At 42.3% G+C, this 22,196-nt stretch overlaps 2 protein-coding genes across 2 annotated transcripts in view; both read left to right on the plus strand.

Moving 5' to 3' along the window:
* The first annotated feature begins 205 nt into the window (after positions 1–205).
* LOC117317539 (annexin A7-like) lies at positions 206–13,459 on the plus strand. Its single transcript, XM_033872354.1, has 2 exons — positions 206–361; positions 12,881–13,459. Exons 1-2 carry the CDS (start codon positions 206–208, stop codon positions 13,457–13,459), a joined length of 735 nt encoding a protein of 244 aa, XP_033728245.1.
* A 745-nt stretch (positions 13,460–14,204) lies between these two features.
* LOC117317679 (collagen alpha-3(VI) chain-like) overlaps positions 14,205–22,196 on the plus strand; it is a 158,037-nt gene continuing 150,045 nt past the window's right edge. Inside the window, exon 1 of the mRNA XM_033872552.1 lies at positions 14,205–14,498. The gene's annotated coding sequence lies outside the window, so the exon portion shown is untranslated. The remainder of the gene's footprint in view (positions 14,499–22,196) is intronic.

A 22,196-nucleotide genomic window follows, 5' to 3' on the forward strand; every position in this document is an offset into this window, starting at 1 on the left:
TTGCCACTTCTGATTGGCTGAAAAGAGGTCACGCGACCACCTATAAAAACTATATTGACCGCTGTCTCCGGAAAAAGTTTATAAAAAAACGATATTGAACGGTCATTTTTAGAAAGCATCTAGATCACACGAGCGCTTAGCATTTTGTTCGTACGTTACTGATACAAGCGTTTGAGCAACCTGAATAGAGTGTAAACAATCAAAGATGGCAGACGACAACCTTTTCCCCAATCTGTCTGAAGACGATATCAACAATATTCTTGAAAATGCCGACGCTGTTAACACGAAGCGAGCTACCAATACAGCTGTGAAGCTTTTTCGCCAATACCTTACAGCCAGGAGCATGCAGGAAAACTTCGAGGTATATTCTCCTGTATAATTGGATGACGCACTGTCAACTTTTTATCTTGAGATGCGTGACAGGAAAGGGAAACTTTTAAGAAATAAACATTGTTGGCCTATAGAAGCGGCAATTAATTTCATATTGAATATTGTTGTCAAATTCATATTGGTCTTTTCATTTATCTTTTTGGAATTGATATCTAGAAACCAAATGACAATTACTTTGAACTAACGTTTAAGTCTATATCGCCAGATATGAAGTTTTTTTCACAAAATCAAGAAAAATAATAAATCAATTATAGCATTTAAAATTCGGTCGATCCATGGTTACATCGGCCAAAGAAAAAATATTGACCTCGGACTACGTCCTCGGTCAATATTTTTTCTTAGGTTGATATAACCATGTATCGACCTCATTAAAATGCTATATTTGTATAATATCAAAATCGTAAATAACAATGTCAAAATCGTAAACAAAAATATCAAAATCGTCAGCAAGAATATAAAAATCATAACCAACAGTATGGAAATCGTAGACAATATATAAAAATCATAAAAAACAATATCAAAACCGAAAACAACAATATCAAAATCGTTAACAACAATATCAAAATTGTAAACAATTCAAAATCGTAAACAATAATATAAATCGTAAACAACAGTATAAAAATCGTAAACTACAATATAAAAATTGTAAAAACAGTATAAAAATCGTAAACAACAATATAAAAAACGTAAACAACAATATAAAAATCGTAAACAACATCAAAGTTCGTAAACAACAGTATACAAATCGTAAACAACAATATAAAAATTGTAAAAACAGTATAAAAATCGTAAACTACAACATAAACATCATAGACAACAATATAAAAATCGTAAACAACAATATAAAAAACGTAAACAACAATATACAAATCGTAAACAACATCAAAGTTCGTAAACAACAGTATAAAAATCGTAAACAACAATATAAAAATTGTAAAAACAGTATAAAAATCGTCAACTACAATATAAAAATCATAAACAACAATATAAAAATCGTAAACAACAATATAAAAATCGTAAACAACATCAAAGTTCGTAAACAACAGTATAAAATCGTAAACGACAATATAAAAATCGTAAACAACAATATAAAAAACGTAAACGACAATATACTGATACTCAGTTTATACTGATTTATGATTAATCATCTGTTTAAGCTTTCCGATCTAACAACTACATCATCTGTATTAGAGATATTGGTATGTTGAGATGGTTTACAATCTAACAACTACATCATCTATATTAGAGATATCGGTATGTTGAGGTGGTATACAATCTAACAATTACATCATCTATATTAGAGATATTGGTATATTGAGATGGTATACAATCTAACAACTACATCATCTATATTTGAGATATTGGTATGTTGAGGTGGTATACCGATCTCTGACAGCTACATCGTCTGTATTTGAGTTGTAGTACGATGATTACCCAGTATTAAACAATACGACATTTTGTAAAACAAAAAACACGTAACATTTCAAATTACATTTTAACTAAAAAATAGTTTTCCAATTTTAACGAAATAGAAATAAAAACTAAGTCTATCAATTCTGTTAAACAGATCAAAATCGCCATTGTTTCAAAGTGACCAGCAACTAATCTGACCCGTACCTGACAGGATTATAACTGTGAGAGACTAAAACTCTGTATAGGGGCCGACGTTCCACCAACTAATCTGACCCGTACCTGACAGGATTATAACTGTGAGAGACTAAAACTCTGTACAGGGGCCGACGTTCTACCAACTAATCTGACCCGTACCTGACAGGATTATAACTGTGAGAGACTAAAACTCTGTACAGGGGCCGACGTTCTACCAACTAATCTGACCCGTACCTGACAGGATTATAACTGTGACTGAGAGACTAAAACTCTGTACAGGGGCCGACGTTCCACCAACTAATCTGACCCGTACCTGACAGGATTATAACTGTGACTGAGAGACTAAAACTCTGTACAGGGGCCGACGTTCTACCAACTAATATGACCCGTACCTGACAGGATTATAACTGTGAGAGACTAAAACTCTGTACAGGGGTCGACGTTCTACCAACTAATCTGACCCGTACCTGACAGGATTATAACTGTGAGAGACTAAAACTCTGTACAGGGGTCGACGTTCTACCAACTAATCTTACCCGTACCTGACAGGATTATAACTGTGAGAGACTAAAACTCTGTACAGGGGTCGACGTTCTACCAACTAATCTGACCCGTACCTGACAGGATTATAACTGTGAGAGACTAAAACTCTGTACAGGGGCCGACGTTCTACCAACTAATATGACCCGTACCTGACAGGATTATAACTGTGACTGAGAGACTAAAACTCTGTACAGTTGTCGACGTTCTACCAACTAATCTGACACGTACCTGACAGGATTATAACTGTGAGAGACTAAAACTCTGTACAGTTGTCGACGTTCTACCAACTAATCTGACCCGTACCTGACAGGATTATAACTGTGACTGAGAGACTAAAACTCTGTACAGGGGTCGACGTTCTACCAATTAATCTGACACGTACCTGACAGGATTATAACTGTGAGAGACTAAAACTCTGTACAGGGGCCGACGTTCTACCAACTAATCTGACCCGTACCTGACAGGATTATAACTGTGACTGAGAGACTAAAACTCTGTACAGGGGCCGACGTTCTACCAACTAATCTGACCCGTACCTGACAGGATTATAACTGTGACTGAGAGACTAAAACTCTGTACAGGGGTCGACGTTCCACCAACTAATCTGACCCGTACCTGACAGGATTATAACTGTGACTGAGAGACTAAAACTCTGTACAGGGGTCGACGTTCTACCAACTTATCTGACCCGTACCTGACAGGATTATAACTGTGAGAGACTAAAACTCTGTACAGGGGCCGACGTTCTACCAACTAATCTGACCCGTACCTGACAGGATTATAACTGTGAGAGACTAAAACTCTGTACAGGGGTCGACGTTCAACCAACTAATCTGACCCGTACCTGACAGGATTATAACTGTGAGAGACTAAAACTCTGTACAGGGGCCGACGTTCTACCAACTAATCTGACCCGTACCTGACAGGATTATAACTGTGAGAGACTAAAACTCTGTACAGGGGCCGACGTTCCACCAACTGAGCCATGAGGATGGTATGTTTGCTGTACAACTGTCGTCGAAGTGCTCTTGACAAATTAAAATCATTAGCCAATTAGAGTGACACGAGATTGTGGATGGCAGTAACTCTAGCAGGAGTGCTGGCACTTGATGGACACAAGGATATAGAGACACATATGTTCGTGTAGTATCTCCGCCATGACAGTCACTCGTGCTTCCTACGAGTGTGATTATTACAATCACCAGCCGATAGCTCGTTGATGGTATTCATTGTTTTTGTATTCTATCAACATGCGCACGTCAGCAATTTTATTTTTTATACCGAGTTTGGTCCTGTAGGTGATATGTACGGATTTCTGTCGTATTTGGCGGGAAGTCTGACCAGTATACAGGAGACCGGAAGTCTGACCAGTGTAACAGGAGACCGGAAGTCTGACCAGTATAACAGGAGACCGGAAGTCTGACCAGTGTAACAGGAGACCGGAAGTCTGACCAGTATACCAGGAGACCGGAAGTCTGACCAGGATAACAGGAGACCGGAAGTCTGACCAGTATACCAGGAGACCGGAAGTCTGACCAGGATAACAGGAGACCGGAAGTCTGACCAGTATACCAGGAGACCGGAAGTCTGACCAGTATACCAGGAGACCGGAAGTCTGACAAGTATAACAGGAGACCGGAAGTCTGACCAGTGTAACAGGAGACCGGAAGTCTGACCAGTATAACAGGAGACCGGAAGTCTGACCAGTATAACAGGAAGTAAGATATACATTGTTGATGTTGACCCGGTCAGACGACAGATGTTATAGACGACTGACCCGATTCCTAGTTTTCAATCTCCTTGTCCGTATCTACTGTGTTTGGGTGTGTCATTAGTGTTCATTCTGACGCCATGTTATTCACGTTGTTGTCTATTTTTGGCAATACTCACAGGTTAATTATTTTCTCTGCTGTGATTACGGGCTCCTGCAGTTGCCTTTCCTTTTAGGTGATCATTTTTGTTGTAATTTGTCCTTAACATTTTCAATCTTAGCGGTTACGGTTCCTGTAACGCGAAACTCCTGTATGAAGACTTAACAACTCCACTTGTTTTCTCCAACAATACACCAAAGTAACCAACAAACCCCAGGATTGGCAAATAACTATGTTTAAATGTAAATTAAGTAAAAACAAGTAAAGGATTAGTTAAGGATCAATTAAAATCTAAACATAATTCATGATACCGTTAGGACTGAACAAAGGAAAAACATGACAAAGGAAGCTATCGTAAAGGGGAGGGAGGGGGTATATTACTGTACAGGGGAGGGAGGGGTATATTACTGTACAGAGGATGAAGGGGTATATTACTGTACAGGGGAGGGAAGGGGTATATCACTGTACAGGGGATGGAGGAGGTATATCACTGTACAGGGGATGGAGGGGGTATATTACTGTACAGGGGATGGAGGAGGTATATTACTGTACAGGAGAGGGAGGGGGTATATTACTGTACAGGAGAGGGAGGGGTATATTACTGTACAGGAGAGGGAGGGGTATATTACTGTACAGGGGATGGAGGGGGTATACTACTGTACAGGGGAGGGAAGGGATGGTATACTACTGTACAGAGGAGGGAGGGGGTATATTACTGTACAGGAGAGGGAGGGGGTATATTACTGTACAGGAGAGGGAGGGGGTATATTACTGTACAGGAGAGGGAGGGGTATATTACTGTACAGGGGATGGAGGGGGTATATTACTGTACAGGGGATGGAGGAGGTATATTACTGTACAGGGGATGGAGGGGTATATTACTGTACAGGAGAGGGAGGGGGTATATTACTGTACAGGGGAGGGAGGAGGTATATTACTGTACAGGGATGGAGGAGGTATATCACTGTACAGGAGAGGGAGGGGGGTATATTACTGTACAGGAGAGGGAGGGGTATATTACTGTACAGGGGATGGAGGGGGTATATTACTGTACAGGGGATGGAGGGGGTATATTACTGTACAGGGATGGAGGGGGTATATTACTGTACAGGGGATGGAGGGGGTACTGTACAGGGGAGGGAGGGGGTATATTACTGTACAGGGGATGGAGGGGGGTACTGTACAGGAGAGGGAGGGGGTATATTACTGTACAGGGGAGGGAAGGGGTATATCACTGTACAGGGGATGGAGGAGGTATATTACTGTACAGGGGAGGGAGGGGTTATATTACTGTACAGGGGAGGGGGGTATATTACTGTACAGGGGAGGGAGGGGGTATATTACTGTACAGGGGAGGGAGGGGGGTATATTACTGTACAGGGGAGGGAGGGGGTATATCACTGTACAGGGGAGGGAGGGGGTATATTACTGTACAGGGGAGGGAGGAGGTATATTACTGTACAGGGGAGGGAGGAGGTATATTACTGTACGGGGGATGGAGGGGGTATATTACTGTACAGGGGAGGGAGGGGGTATATTACTGTACAGGGGAGGGAGGGGGTATATTACTGTACAGGGGATGGAGGGGTATATTACTGTACAGGGGAGGGAGGGGGTATATTACTGTACAGGGGAGGGAGGAGGTATATTACTGTAATGGGGATGGAGGGGGTATATTACTGTACAGGGGATGGAGGAGGTATACTACTGTACAGGGGAGGGAGGAGGTATATTACTGTACAGGGGAGGGAGGAGGTATATTACTGTACAGGGGAGGGAGGAGGTATATTACTGTACAGGGATGGAGGGGTATATTACTGTACAGGGGAGGGAGGAGGTATATTACTGTACAGGGGAGGGAGGAGGTATATTACTGTACAGGGGAGGGAGGGGGTATATTACTGTACAGGGGATGGAGGGGTATATTACTGTACAGGGGAGGGAGGGGTATATTACTGTACAGGGGATGGAGGGGTATATTACTGTACAGGGGATGGAGGGGGGTATATTACTGTACAGGGGAGGGAGGGGGTATATTACTGTACAGGGGATGGAGGGGTATATTACTGTACAGGGGATGGAGGGGTATATTACTGTACAGGGGAGGGAGGGGGTATATACTGTACAGGGGATGGAGGGGTATCTTACTGTACAGGGAGGGAGGAGGGTATATTACTGTACAGGGGATGGAGGAGGTATATACTGTACAGGGAGGGAGGGGGTATATTACTGTACAGGGGAGGGAGGGGTATATTACTGTACAGGGGATGGAGGAGGTATATTACTGTACAGGGAGGGAGGGGTATATTACTGTACAGGGGAGGGAAGGGAGGGTATATTACTGTACAGGGGAGGGAGGAGGTATATTACTGTACAGGGAAGGGAGGGTATACTGCTGTACAGCGGAGGGAAGGGAGGGTATATTACTGTACGGGGGAGGGAAGGAAGGGTATACTACTGTACGGGTGAGGGAAGGGAGGGTTTACTACTGTACAGGGGAGGGGAGGGAGGGTATACTACTGTACAGGGGAGGAAGGTTGTACTACTGTACAGAAGGAAGTTGGATGGTTTTCTACTTTACACAGAAGGTAGGATGGCGTACTACCGTTAATTCGAGGGTAGTGTAGTGTCCCGTGTATTACTGTACAGATGATGGTTGATTATATTGTGGCCAGGTGGTCATGGCGGGGAACTTCAAAGAGTCGCACGTCACTGTAACTATTCGGCCATGTGGCTGTTTTGCATAAATTGGTTCCATAATACATAGTTTACTGCCTGTGACTAGATACAAAATCTTGATGCGCCAAAAGGATCTCGCTTTTTCTCAAGTTACAAGTAGGACATGTGTACTCCAGAGAGTGATCGTATACAAGCTAGAGTCAAATAAGTATATCTACTTCAGACAATCAGCGTTTTAAATTGGCGCGAATCGTTATTGGATGCTTACCACGGGTATCTTAAGAGTAATGCCTTTAAAACGAAAATTTGTTATAAATATCTATTATAAAATGCATAATGGATATTGCAAATTACATATTTATGCATGTACGTAAAACTTGTCAAGTGTGAAAGCAATTTTCAGTCAATCTTAGTACAGACTACACCCTTTATCTTACGATATCTCAATGTATGGTTGACCTTCTTGTTGTTTTCTTTGCTTCACTGTCTCCTCAGTTCCTGTTATTTCCTTGATGTTTGATGTCTCGCAAGTTCCTTTGTTGTCTTTTGTTTTGCTTTGGTGTCTCATCAGTTCCTGTTGCTGTCTTTCCTTTAGTTTTAGTGTCTCCTCAGTTCCTGTTGTTGTCTTTCCTTTAGTTTTGGTGTCTCCTCAGTTCCTGATGTTGTCTTTCCTTTAGTTTTGGTGTCTCATCAGTTCCTGTTGCTGTCTTTCCTTTAGTTTTAGTGTCTCCTAAGTTCCTGTTGTTGTCTTTTGTTTTGCTTTGGTGTCTCCTCAGTTCCTGTTGTTGTCTTTCCTTTAGTTTTAGTGTCTCCTCAGTCCCTGATGTTGTCTTTCCTTTAGTTTTAGTGTCTCCTCACTCCCTGATGTTGTCTTTCCTTTAGTTTTGGTGTCTCCTCAGTTCCTGTTTTTTTTTCTTTCCTTAAGTTTTGGTGTCTCCTCAGTTCCTGTTTTTTTCTTTGCTTCTGTTTCGGTGTCTTCTCAGTTCCTGTATATCTCCCTTTGTTTCGGTGTCTCTACAGTTCCTGTTGGCAACTTTCATCTATTTGGGTATCTCTTAAGTTCAGGATGTGTGTCTACACACACACACGCACACACACACACACACATTGCCAGTAAAACGAAACTTGTCCGGATTAAAGGTTCTGTAATAAGTACGTGAATGCCCAAGGTAACATTTTCCTCTGTGGGTAAGATGTTTAGTCTAACACATGTCGAAATTTACAAACGTAGTATAGGGATATAAAGTATGTTATGGAAACACTGAACCAATTCAAATTAAAGAAATCAAGTTAAATGTACCGTACTATATATAGCATACAACCCTAACACTATTTCAGCACGTGCGGAGTGTGTATTTCATCATCACCCTGTCTCTACATCTGTGTGTTGTATTTCCTTATTCATGGGTTATAAGTACGATTAAAAAGTCATTAACAATCGAAACACATTAACTAAGAAACCGAACGTCGTTAGAAATCAGTCTCGGTGGGAGTAGTGTTAGGCGAATACCGTTATTGGATAGCGTTGTGTATTTGTGCTTAGAGAAGCAAGTTTAATCTAAAACACGTAATAATATCATATAAAAATTTGTTAAATTGGAAACATAATATACCCTTATCTTTAATTGGTACAGGAAAAATTACCAACCTTCGAGTATAACAAATTCCCATGAATATAGACATTATTTGTCACTAAATATCAGCAAAATGTCGAGACAAGCTCTAAAACTAAGATAAATATACCACAGCGCCAACACACAGACACAAAATATACCACAGAGTCAACACACAGGGACAAAATATACCACAGAGTCAACAAACTGGGGCAAAATATACCACAGCACCAACACACAGACACAAAATATACCACAGAGTCAACACACAGGCACAAAATATACCACAGCACCAACACACAGACACAAAATATACCACAGAGTCAACACACAGCGACAAAATATACCACAGAGTCAACAAACAGGGACAAAATATACCACAGAGTCAACACACAGACACAAAATATACCACAGCGTCAACACACAGGGACAAAATATACCACAGCGTCAACAAACAGACACAAAATATACCACAGCGCTAACACACTGGGACAAAATATACCACAACGTCAACACACAGGGACAAAATATACCACAGCATCAACACACAAACACAAAATATACCACAGCATCAACACACAGGGACAAAATATACCACAGCACCAACACACAGGGACAAAATATACCTCAGCGTCAACATACAAACACAAAATATACCACAGTGTCAACCCATAGACACAAAATATACCACAGCGTCAACACACAGGGACAAAATATACCACAACGTCAACACACATACACAAAATATACCACAGCGTCAACACACAGGGACAAAATATACCACAGCATCAACACACAGGGACAAAATATACCACAGCACCAACACACAGGGACAAAATATACCAGAGGGGCCAACACACATACCCAAAATATACCACAGCGTCAACATACAAACACAAAATATACCACAGTGTCAACACACAGGGACAAAATATACTACAACGTCAACACACAGGGACAAAATATACCACAGCACCAACACACAGACACAAAATATACCACAGCGTCAACATACAAACACAAAATATACCACAGTGTCAACCCATAGACACAAAATATACCACAGCGTCAACACACAGGGACAAAATATACCACAACGTCAACACACATACACAAAATATACCACAGCGTCAACACACAGGGACAAAATATACCACAGCATCAACACACAGGGACAAAATATACCACATCACCAACACACAGGGACAAAATATACCAGAGGGGCCAACACACAGACACAAAATATACCACAGCGTCAACATACAAACACAAAATATACCACAGTGTCAACACACAGGGACAAAATATACTACAACGTCAACACACAGGGACAAAATATACCACAGCACCAACACACAGACACAAAATATACCACAGCGTCAACATACAAACACAAAATATACCACAGTGTCAACCCATAGACACAAAATATACCACAGCGTCAACACACAGGGACAAAATATACCACAGTGTCAAAAAATACACAAAATATACCACTGCGTCAGCACAAACACAAAATATACCACAGCGTCAACACACAAACACAAAATATACCACAACACCATTACGCTGTCAATACACAAACGTTAAACGTACATAACGTACCATAGCTAGAAGCAACTTTCATGGTGAATTCTGAACCGTTTTACGAAATACAGATTTCCTTTTGTTCCTTTCGTCGCTTCAAATGCGATATTACACTTTCACTTGTCATTTGTTTATCCCCCACATTTATTTTTTCTTCATCATGACCTAAATATACCCTGTTTATAACCGCACGTGAACAAACTTTAACTGATGGTAAGCGGTAATAGTCTGAACCTTATATCTAAAAATGACGAAAACAGCATTAATACGAGTAGATAGAGAATCCTGTGGTAGGAAGCCCTGACTACGTACACTGATGGCTAACACAAAATGTATCCTGAGGTAATACGAAAATGCTTTAAAAACATCAGAAAAAAATGTGTGAACTAAAGAAGGAACACTTACAGCTGTCGTCCTTTCTCTACGTGTTCCGTCATTATTCGTAAACGCTAGATATGTGTTTAAAATTAACCAGAACACATGGAGACGGCACTTCCCTTCGGATTTAAAAGTGTGTGCGGACACAAACTACATAATCGGAATATAAAAAACAACTTCGACATCAAATGTAGAAACGTGCGTCACACATAGATAGCTTTTTTTACTTATATTTCGTAGCCTCTTCAAATGTCTTATCTCTTTTCCATCCAAATCACACTCGGGAATTACTCCGTCTTCAACGTAGTTGAATTTTAGCAAGCGTAGCAATGTCTCAACACAAAGGGGTCATACATTATATTTCTCGGCAGAGATACGAAAGTTTTCACTCCGATACGCATCAAACCTTGCCGGGATTTACTAGGACGGCCCCTAGTTTAGGGTGTCGTTTTTCAGTTGAATGATCTATAGTATCCTAATCGTAAATTTCGATGTTCCGGTGAGTTTGTCTTCCTCATCCGAGCGAGCATGTCGGCAAGGCCTGCTCCACTCCTCAACACTTACAATAGAGGATGTATACCACTCATTCTCGGCCAATGGCCCCGTTGCAATTTTATTACACTTACAACAGAGGATGCATGTCACTTATTTTCGGTGAAGGGAATGGCTGACTCCTGAACACTTACAATAGGAAACTGTTTATCACTAATTCTTGGTCAATGGCAATCCTTCATTGTGTAAAATTAAAACACCACGTACTAACCCAGCCCACCCCCCACCCCCCCCCCCCCACCCAATTGTATTAGTGTCAATGGTACTAGATTAAAGAGAGCGCATTATCTTCTTCCTTTAATAAGTAAACGTAGTACGTTAAACAATAAAATATTTACTTTGCTGTGACTTACTTAACAACGCAATTCATCTACTAAACACTGTGAATTAACTGATTCTATTTTAATGAAAAAAATGGTAATTGCCCCCGAGTATCGCACATTGGAAATAAAAGGGTACCGCACACAGGCAATAAAATGTTACCGATCTACAGGCAATTAATTCAAACGTCCGAATACCTGAGGGTACCGCACACAGTCAATTAACCCATTTATACCCTAAAGGTACCGCACACAGTCAACTAACCCATTTATACCCTAAAGGTGCCGCACACAGTCAACTAACCCATTTATACCCTAAAGGCGCCACACACAGTCAACTAACCCATTTATACCCTAAAAGTACCGCACACAGTCAACTAACCCATTTATACCCTAACGGTACCGCACACAGTCAACTAACCCATTTATACCCTAAAAGTACCGCACACAGTCAACTAACCCATTTATACCCTAAAGGTACCGCACACAGTCAGCTAACCCATGTATACCCTAAAGGTACCGCACACAGTCAACTAACCCATTTATACCCTAAAGTCGCCACACACAGTCAACTAACCCATTTATACCCTAAAGGTACCGCACACAGTCAACTAACAAATGTATACCCTAAAGGCGCCACACACAGTCAACTAACCCATTTATACCCTAAAAGTACCGCACACAGTCAACTAATCCATTTATACCCTAAAGGTACCGCACACAGTCAACTAACCCATTTATACCCTAAAAGTACCGCACACAGTCAACTAACCCATTTATACCCTAAAGGTACCGCACACAGTCAACTAACCCATTTATACCCTAAATGTATCGCACACAGTCAACTAACCCATTTATACCCTAAAAGTACCGCACACAGTCAACTAACCCATTTATACCCTAAAGGTACCGCACACAGTCAACTAACCCATTTATACTCTAAAGGCTCCACACACAGTCAATTAACCCATTTATACCCTAAAGGTACCGCACACAGTCAACTAACCCATTTATACCCTAAAGGCTCCACACACAGTCAACTAACCCATTTATACCCTAAAGGTACCGCACACAGTCAACTAACCCATTTATACCCTAAAGGCGCCACACACAGTCAACTAACCCATTTATACCCTAAAGGCTCCACACACAGTCAACTAACCCATTTATACCCTAAAGGTACCGCACACAGTCAACTAACCCATTTATACCCTAAAGGCTCCACACATCGGGGAACTTATCTACAAGCCCCTTTACACCACATCCAGAATAACTATCCACATTTCCTAGGTTACAGCTCCCAGACAATATATATATATACACCCATTGTATTGTACAGCACAGCTTATTCCTGTACCAAAGGTTGGTACCGCACACAGGAAACACATCCAAATACCCAGGGGTACCGCACACAGGAAACAGATCCAAATACCCAGGGGTACCGCACACAGGAAACACATCCAAATACCCAGGGGTACCGCACACAGGAAACAGATCCAAATACCCAGGGGTAACGCACCAGGAAACACATCCAAATACCCAGGGGTACCGCACACAGGAAACAGATCCAAATACCCAGGGGTACCGCACACAGGAAACAGATCCAAATACCCAGGGGTACCGCACACAGGAAACAGATCCAAATACCAAGGGGTACCACACACAGGAAACAGATCCAAATACCAAGGGGTACCACACACAGGAAACAGATCCAAATACCCAGGGGCACCGCACACAGGAAACAGATCCAAATACCCAGGGGTACCACACACAGGAAACAGATCCAAATACCCAGGTGTACCACACACAGGAAACAGATCCAAATACCCAGGGGTACCGCACACAGACAACGGATCCAAATACCCAGGGGTACCGCACACAGGAAACACATCCAAATACCCAGGGGTATCGCACATAGGTAACGGATTCAAATACCCAGGGGCACCGCACACAGACGACTGATCCAAATACCCAGGGCTACCGCACACAGACAACGGATCCAAATACCCAGGGGTAACGCACACAGGAAACACATCCAAATACCCAGGGGTACCGCACACAGGAAACACATCCAAATATCCAGGGGTACCGCACACAGGAAACAGATCCAAATACCCAGGGGTACCGCACACAGGAAACAGATCCAAATACTCAGGGGTACCGCACACAGGAAACAGATCCAAATACCCAGGGGCACCGCACACAGACAACTGATCCAAATACCCAGGGGTACCGCACACAGGAAACAGATCCAAATACCCAGGGGTACCGCACACAGGAAACAGATCCAAATACCCAGGGGTACCGCACATGTACAAACGTGTAGTATTTTATAATGACACAAACAAAGATCAGCACTAAATAAATAAACAATTCAGGTATTATACAATGGAGACAAAGTTAATTAAATGTACCATGTAGAGTTTGGTAAATTCAAAACGTCTTTTGTAGCAACTAGTTCCCATCTTGTTTTGCGACAGCATTGTAATGTTATTACGAGGACGTAAAGTTTTAGGCTGTGGACCGAGTTGTCCTGAACTACATTTGTTAATGGAGAATGAGTAGTGTTGGAGCGAGACCGAGTAGGTTCCCTTACCCAATGTGCGGTAATAAGTAGCCGTTTTACTTTAAACTTAGCACACGGTCTCTGTGTAGCGCTGAACACACACCGAAGGCAGGGTGTAGACCAACCCCACGGTCGGGTATCATCGCAGACACATTGGATTATAGCATCTAGTGAATGTGTAGTGTGATTCTCGACAAGTTTCAATTATTTCATAATTTGGAAATTAACATTTTGGATCATTTTGTGAAATTTCATAATGCATTAAATTTTGTTTAATTCGGCACTTTTTTCACGGGATATTTTGCTCCGGTCTGTTTGCGTGTATGGAATTATGAGCAGGATTTAGTGTGGAGAAAATTCTGAGGATATAGTTAACATACAAAGTTGTAAGGTAAGTCAATTTTTTAATTTATATTTAATAATATATATGTAAATATTATTTACATCCCAATACGTGACCGGGATAACAATTCCATTGTAACATTGCTGACGAATGAAATGTTAAATTCGGTGATTTGACAGGTTGTCAATATATTGAATTGCATGCAAAAAACGAATTAAACACTTTAACTACTTTATTATCACGTGTAAAATCTGGCGACATGCACCTTCAGCGTCCTGACCTGTCAGACTTGTTTTTTGTGTTCCAACGCGGTGTTAAATGGGTGTAATTTAGTGTGAAATGTCGTGTTCACTTCAGCTTCAATATAAATGTCGACAAAACCGTCTTGTTTTCTGTAGAAATATCGAGATATTCTATTACTGTACAGTATTTTTGGCCGGTGTCTGTCATTACGTCCGATTACGAAGACGTTTCCTCTCATGGTTATCTTATCTTCCCATTTCATACGAACTTCAGGTTTACATTTTTCTTATCGACAAACCGCAAAGTTAGACAAGTTTACGTGTAATTGTATATAAGATATAATGCTAATTTAAACCCTTAATGATGTTCGCTGGCATGGCGTCCTTTAAGCATACGTCTGTTAGTACGTCCACCAGCTTCCTTGATACAGACTACAGCCGATAATAGCTGTCCGCCCTGTTATGTGTCTGTACTTAACAATATCAGGCTTTTCGTTCATTGGTATTGAAGTACGTCTGTCTCTCAATGGTTTGACAATGTAGGGTGTATATGTCACTCTGGTGATATATTAACAGTATCTCCCCGGTATGGCTGGGAGAATGTCTCAGCGGAACTAGGCTGGGCTGAACGCCGATAACCAGGTAAATGGTTAGAGCGTCCGTCTAGAGTTAGGATGTCCCGGGTTCGAGTCCCGGTGTGGTCGCTCCATTTTCCCTCCACTGTAACATTTGACGCCCGACGTGGGACGTCTTTTGAAAGAACAAGGGAAACACATTTCTGACGACTTCCCGACAGGAATGGAACCTGGGTCTACGGCGTAGTAAACCACGGCTCTACCTCAGGAGCCAAAGTAGCATGCTCCGTCAGCTGGGAAACTGCAAATGTAACACTATGCTCAATCCATATCGACCTGTTCCTTTTACAATAGTAAGTCGGGGGTTCTGGGTTCGACGTTAAAGCCAATTCATTGAAACCGATATACTCGTACGAGACAGATACTCATGACAGACAGACAGACAGACAGACATACACGAGACAGACAGACAGACATTATTTATTTCCTCTTGTTGGAGATTACATGGTTGTGTATATTTCGTAAAAACTAGAAATATTGACCCGAATGGCCAGTCTTACTAGCCATCGCATCGCTGTTACCCCACAGAAACCTAGAGGACTAAGAGGGTATGTCACCCCGGTAAAAACCTACTTCGCTTTAACTGAAGATTAGAAAACCAGACCTCAGTTTCATCAACGTATCAAACTTAAGGGAATACTGAACCTAAGATATCAGAAAGCATCACATAATTCAGGTAAAGCTCAATGCTATACACTCAATGGAAATATCCTAAATATTCATCAAACTTTCCGTTTTCCTTACTACATGTATATACATCGACCATTAGCCTATTTTTAACTATATCAAGTTGGAATACGTTACTCTTATCTGAATTGTTTGCAAACCGTGGGGTACGGGTCTAACTGTCCGTCCCGTGTATCGCTATGGTAGGTGTGGGGTACGTGTCTAACTGTCTGTCACGTGTATCGCTATGGTAGGTGTGGGGTACGTGTCTAACTGTCCGTCACGTGTATCGCTATGGTAGGTGTGGGGTACGTGTCTAACTGTCCGTCCCGTGTATCGCTATGGTAGGTATGGGGTACGTGTCTAACTGTCTGTCACGTGTATCGCTGTGGTAGGTGTGGGGTATATGTCTAACTGTTCGTCCCGTGTATCGCTATGGTAGGTGTGGGGTACGTGTCTAACTGTTCGTCCCGTGTATCGCTATGGTAGGTGTGGGGTATATGTCTAACTGTCCGTCACGTGTATCGCTATGGTATGTGTGGGGTACGTGTCTAACTGTCCGTCCCGTGTATCGCTATGGTAGGTGTGGGGTACGTGTCTAACTGTCTGTCACGTGTATCGCTATGGTAGGTGTGGGGTATATGTCTAACTGTTCGTCACGTGTATCGCTATGGTAGGTGTGGGATATATGTCTAACTGCTCGTCCCGTGTATCGCTATGGTAGGTGTGGGGTACGTGTCTAACTGTTCGTCCCGTGTATCGCTATGGTAGGTGTGGGGTATATGTCTAACTGTCCGTCACGTGTATCGCTATGGTAGGTGTGGGGTACGTGTCTAACTGTCTGTCCCGTGTATCGCTATGGTATGTGTGGGGTACGTGTCTAACTGCTCGTCCCGTGTATCGCTATGGTAGGTGTGGGGTACGTGTCTAACTGTCCGTCCCGTGTATCGCTATGGTAGGTGTGGGGTACGTGTCTAACTGTCTGTCACGTGTATCGCTATGGTAGGTGTGGGGTACGTGTCTAACTGTCCGTCCCGTGTATCGCTATGGTAGGTGTGGGGTACGTGTCTAACTGTCCGTCCCGTGTATCGCTATGGTAGGTGTGGGGTATATGTCTAACTGTCCGTCACGTGTATCGCTATGGTAGGTGTGGGGTACGTGTCTAACTGTCTGTCCCGTGTATCGCTATGGTATGTGTGGGGTACGTGTCTAACTGCTCGTCCCGTGTATCGCTATGGTAGGTGTGGGGTACGTGTCTAACTGTCCGTCCCGTGTATCGCTATGGTAGGTGTGGGGTACGTGTCTAACTGTCTGTCACGTGTATCGCTATGGTAGGTGTGGGGTACGTGTCTAACTGTCCGTCCCGTGTATCGCTATGGTAGGTGTGGGGTACGTGTCTAACTGTTCGTCCCGTGTATCGCTATGGTAGGTGTGGGGTACGTGTCTAACTGTCTGTCACGTGTATCGCTATGGTAGGTGTGGGGTACGTGTCTAACTGTCTGTCACGTGTATCGCTATGGTAGGTGTGAAGTACGTGTCTAACTGTTCGTCCCGTATATCGCTATGGTAGGTGTGGGGTACGTGTCTAACTGTCCGTCCCGTGTATCGCTATGGTAGGTGTGGGGTATATGTCTAACTGTCTGTCACGTGTATCGCTATGGTAGGTGTGGGATACGTGTCTAACTGTCTGTCACGTGTATCGCTATGGTAGGTGTGGGATACGTGTCTAACTGTCTGTCACGTGTATCGCTATGGTAGGTGTGGGGTACGTGTCTAACTGTCCGTCCCGTGTATCGCTATGGTAGGTGTGGGGTACGTGTCTAACTGTCCGTCACGTGTATCGCTATGGTAGGTGTGGGGTACGTGTCTAACTGTCCGTCCCGTGTATCGCTATGGTAGGTGTGGGGTACGTGTCTAACTGTTCGTCACGTGTATCGCTATGGTAGGTGTGGGGTACGTGTCTAACTGTCCGTCACGTGTATCGCTATGGTAGTTGTGGGGTACGTGTCTAACTGTCCGTCCCGTGTATCGCTATGGTAGGTGTGGGGTACGTGTCTAACTGTTCGTCACGTGTATCGCTATGGTAGTTGTTGGGTATGTATCACGCAATGTACAATATTTCCCACCATTAATTCTGTGTTTTCACACCATTTCAATGACGAAATCACTTAATGTACAATATTTTCTATCGTTTTGAATATTTACCCGTTCATATTCTTGTAGTTATATTTTGATAGATAAGCGTGTATAATGCTTCCGTTCACTGTCCTAACAGCGTCTTAACATAACAACAAGTATCAACCTCGTACATAAGTCACGTGACACGTATCAACCTCGTCCGTAAGTAACGTGACAAGTATCAACCTCGTCCGTAAGTAACCCGACAAGTATCAACCTCGTCCGTAAGTAACGTGACAAGTATCAACCTCGTCCGTAAGTCACGTGACAAGTATCAACCTCGTCCTTAAGTCACGTGACACGTATCAACCTCGTCCGTAAGTAACCCGACAATTGCAAGTATCAACCTCGTCCGTAAGTCACGTGACAAGTATCAACCTCATCCGTAAGTCACGTGACAAGTATCAGCCTCGTCCGTAAGTCACGTTACAAGTATCAACCTCGTCCCTAAGTCACGTGACACGTATCAACCTCGTCCGTAAGTAACCCGACAATTGCAAGTATCAACCTCGTCCGTAAGTCACGTGACAAGTATCAACCTCGTCCGTAAGTCACGTGACAAGTATCAACCTTGTCCGTAAGTAACCCGACAATTGCAAGTATCAACCTCGTCCGTAAGTAACCCGACAATTGCAAGTATCAACCTCGTCCGTAAGTCACGTGACAAGTATCAACCTCGTCCGTAAGTCACGTGACAAGTATCAGCCTCGTCCGTAAGTAACGTGACAAGTATCAACCTCGTCCCTAAGTAACCCGACAAGTATCAACCTCGTCCGTAAGTAACGTGACAAGTATCAACCTCGTCCCTAAGTAACGTGACAAGTATCAACCTCGTCCGTAAGTAACGTGACAAGTATCAACCTCGTCCGTAAGTCACGTGACAAGTATCAACCTCGTCCCTAAGTAACGTGACAAGTATCAACCTCGTCCGTAAGTAACGCGACAAGTATCAACCTCGTCCCTAAGTAACGTGGCAAGTATCAACCTCGTCTGTAAGTAACCTGACAAGTATCAACCTCGTCCCTAAGTAACCCGACAAGTATCAACCTCGTCCCTAAGTAACGTGGCAAGTATCAACCTCGTCCGTAAGTCACGTGACAAGTATCAACCTCGTCTGTAAGTAACCCGACAAGTATCAACCTCGTCCCTAAGTAACGTGACAAGTATCAACCTCGTCCCTAAGTAACGTGGCAAGTATCAACCTCGTCCGTAAGTCACGTGACAAGTATCAACCTCGTCTGTAAGTAACCCGACAAATATCAACCTCGTCCCTAAGTAACGTGGCAAGTATCAACCTCGTCCGTAAGTCACCTGACAAGTATCAACCTCGTCTGTAAGTAACCCGACAAGTATCAACCTCGTCCGTAAGTAACGTGACAAGTATCAACCTCGTCCGTAAGTAATCCGACAAGTATCAACCTCGTCCGTAAGTAACGTGACAAGTATCAACCTCGTCTGCAAGTAACCCGACAAGTATCAACCTCGTCTGTAAGTAACCCGACAAGTATCAACCTCGTCCGTAAGTAACGTGACAAGTATCAACCTCGTCCGTAAGTAACGTGACAAGTATCAACCTCGTCCGTAAGTAACGTGACAAGTATCAACCTCGTCCGTAAGTAACGTGACAAGTATCAACCTCGTCCGTAAGTAACCCGACAAGTATCAACCTCGTCCGTAAGTCACGTGACAAGTATCAACCTCGTCTGTAAGTAACCCGACAAGTATCAACCTCGTCCCTAAGTAACCCGACAAGTATCAACCTCGTCCCTAAGTAACGTGGCAAGTATCAACCTCGTCCCTAAGTAACGTGACAAGTATCAACCTCGTCCCTAAGTAACGTGACAAGTATCAACCTCGTCCGTAAGTCACGTGACAATTATCAACCTCGTCCCTAAGTAACGTGGCAAGTATCAATCTCGTCCGTAAGTCACGTGACAAGTATCAACCTCGTCCCTAAGTAACGTGGCAAGTATCAACCTCGTCCGTAAGTAACGTGGCAAGTATCAACCTCGTCTGTAAGTAACCCGACAAGTATCAGTCCCTTCCATTAGATACAAACTACATGTAACGGTTTAAATCAGAATGTATTACGCTGTAGACAGTACCGGGAGAGGGTGAGATAGTATCAGTATAGATATATATTTCGTGTGATAACCGTCCCCCAAACAACACTGTCATTATAAATGCTATCTGACGTACCATGATTATAACACCGGACGGGAATATCAACTTGTGATATAAGTAAAATCTGACGTGTACATCTACATATTTATCAAGATCATTACTTTTTACAGTTCCATTATTTTAGCTCTCGGTTTTAATTTCTGACTTGATGGCTCTATATGATAACTCCGTATTAGTGTATAACCTGTTAATTTTCACACTTCGCTATATTAGCATACGTGCATTCTAGTCTCTTAATTATCTTCGGTAACACCTGTGTGGCATGCAAGTGTTTCTCATTAAACAATTTCTTTAATTCTATTTTTACCGTATACAGTGTGATTGTACTGTACACTGAAGTACTGTAAGAATGTACTGTGGTAAATGTTGAATATGTGTTTTTGCTTTTGTTTTTTGTTTTTTTGTTTGTTTTTTTTTGCGTTTTTTGTTTGTTTTGATTGTTTTTTGTTGTTTTTGGTTTGTTTTTGTTTGTGTTTTGTTGTTTTGTTTGTTTGTTTTTTTGTTTTTTTGTTTTTGTTGTTATTTTCTGTTGGTTTTGTTTGTTTGTTTTGTGTTTGTTTGTTTGCTTGTGAGCCAAACAATAGTGCTTATGTTATGTTAAATGCGACGTTAAAAAAGCTTATCGACTCTTGAAGAGTATCGAACGCAATTTAGAGAGAGCCGGAGCCCTCGGACCTGGCCAAAGATATTAACTGAGAGTATAAAAGATGTAGTAAGCGATAATGTTGGGTCATACATACTTTTACTGGGATTGGAGTTGTCTGGGTGTTTCCTGCATATTCGACATCTGTTGTTAAAGATTGATGAGAGGGGGCAGTGTACATACCTGTATTGGCCCGGGCCTGCGAGGCTCAGTGGACAGTGATGCAGTAGGGAGGGTCACGTACAGGTCTATGACAGCGCTACATCCATGTCACCTATAAGTAGATCACGTGCTCGTTTGTTAAAACTGTCTGGATTTGCTAATTTTACAAGTTTCTGAAATTCCTTCCCGTCTGTCTTTCGGACTGTGTAACTTGGCCTGTAATCGTTACGTCACAGTAAATCTCGTGACAAGGACAGGCCATACAGTTAGATAATATTAAGTACTTATGTCAGCGTACTTGATGTAAACCTAGGTTCAGTTACAGAACTATTTTTTCATGATTCTTTTTTTTATGAAAAATATGTAATGTGAAGCATGAAGGTTCACTTGAGTTATAAATAGACGATGCATTCTAAGAAGCTCGGGTTTTTCTTTTTCCTCTCTTTTTTGTGGGGTTTTTCTATCGACTTAATTTCACAGTTATCGCTGGCAAAAAACTTAGTAAAATCATCAATACCTCAGTTTTAACGAGACAAATGATCTTTGTTCCGCGACACAGTTCTTGTAATGTGTATTAATCGGAATAAACTCTGTCACAGTTAATGTCTAGTAACCTACTCAGTTTGGAAAACCTGCAGAAAACTCAAATGTTGTATTTCAAATTTAACACAGGTATAAAAACAAATTGAAAGACATGCATTTTTAGAAAGGCGCCGACGTACAGCGCATCGGTATTGTTAAAAACATTTTCACCAGCCTCGAACGCGTTACCTAAAAACTGATCATTCCACAGATACAGAAGATGGATTCATAAAACCATGATACATGGGATTTCGGAGATACAGACTTGAATAATAAACAAATATACGGATTTAGAAGCGAGTTCTACCCAGTGGTGTGTATGATAGAGCTGTGATAGTGCCCATACACACAGTGGCTGTTTGTCAGGCCATCACTATAACCTAGATGAGACATATTCAAGTATCCTGGGCGTTAAATTTGTAATCTGACGATTTCCTCGCATATTAAGGCACTT

This window comes from Pecten maximus, chromosome 19 (genome assembly GCF_902652985.1).
Source record: "Pecten maximus chromosome 19, xPecMax1.1, whole genome shotgun sequence".
In the NCBI taxonomy this organism is placed as follows: Eukaryota; Metazoa; Mollusca; class Bivalvia; order Pectinida; family Pectinidae; genus Pecten; species Pecten maximus.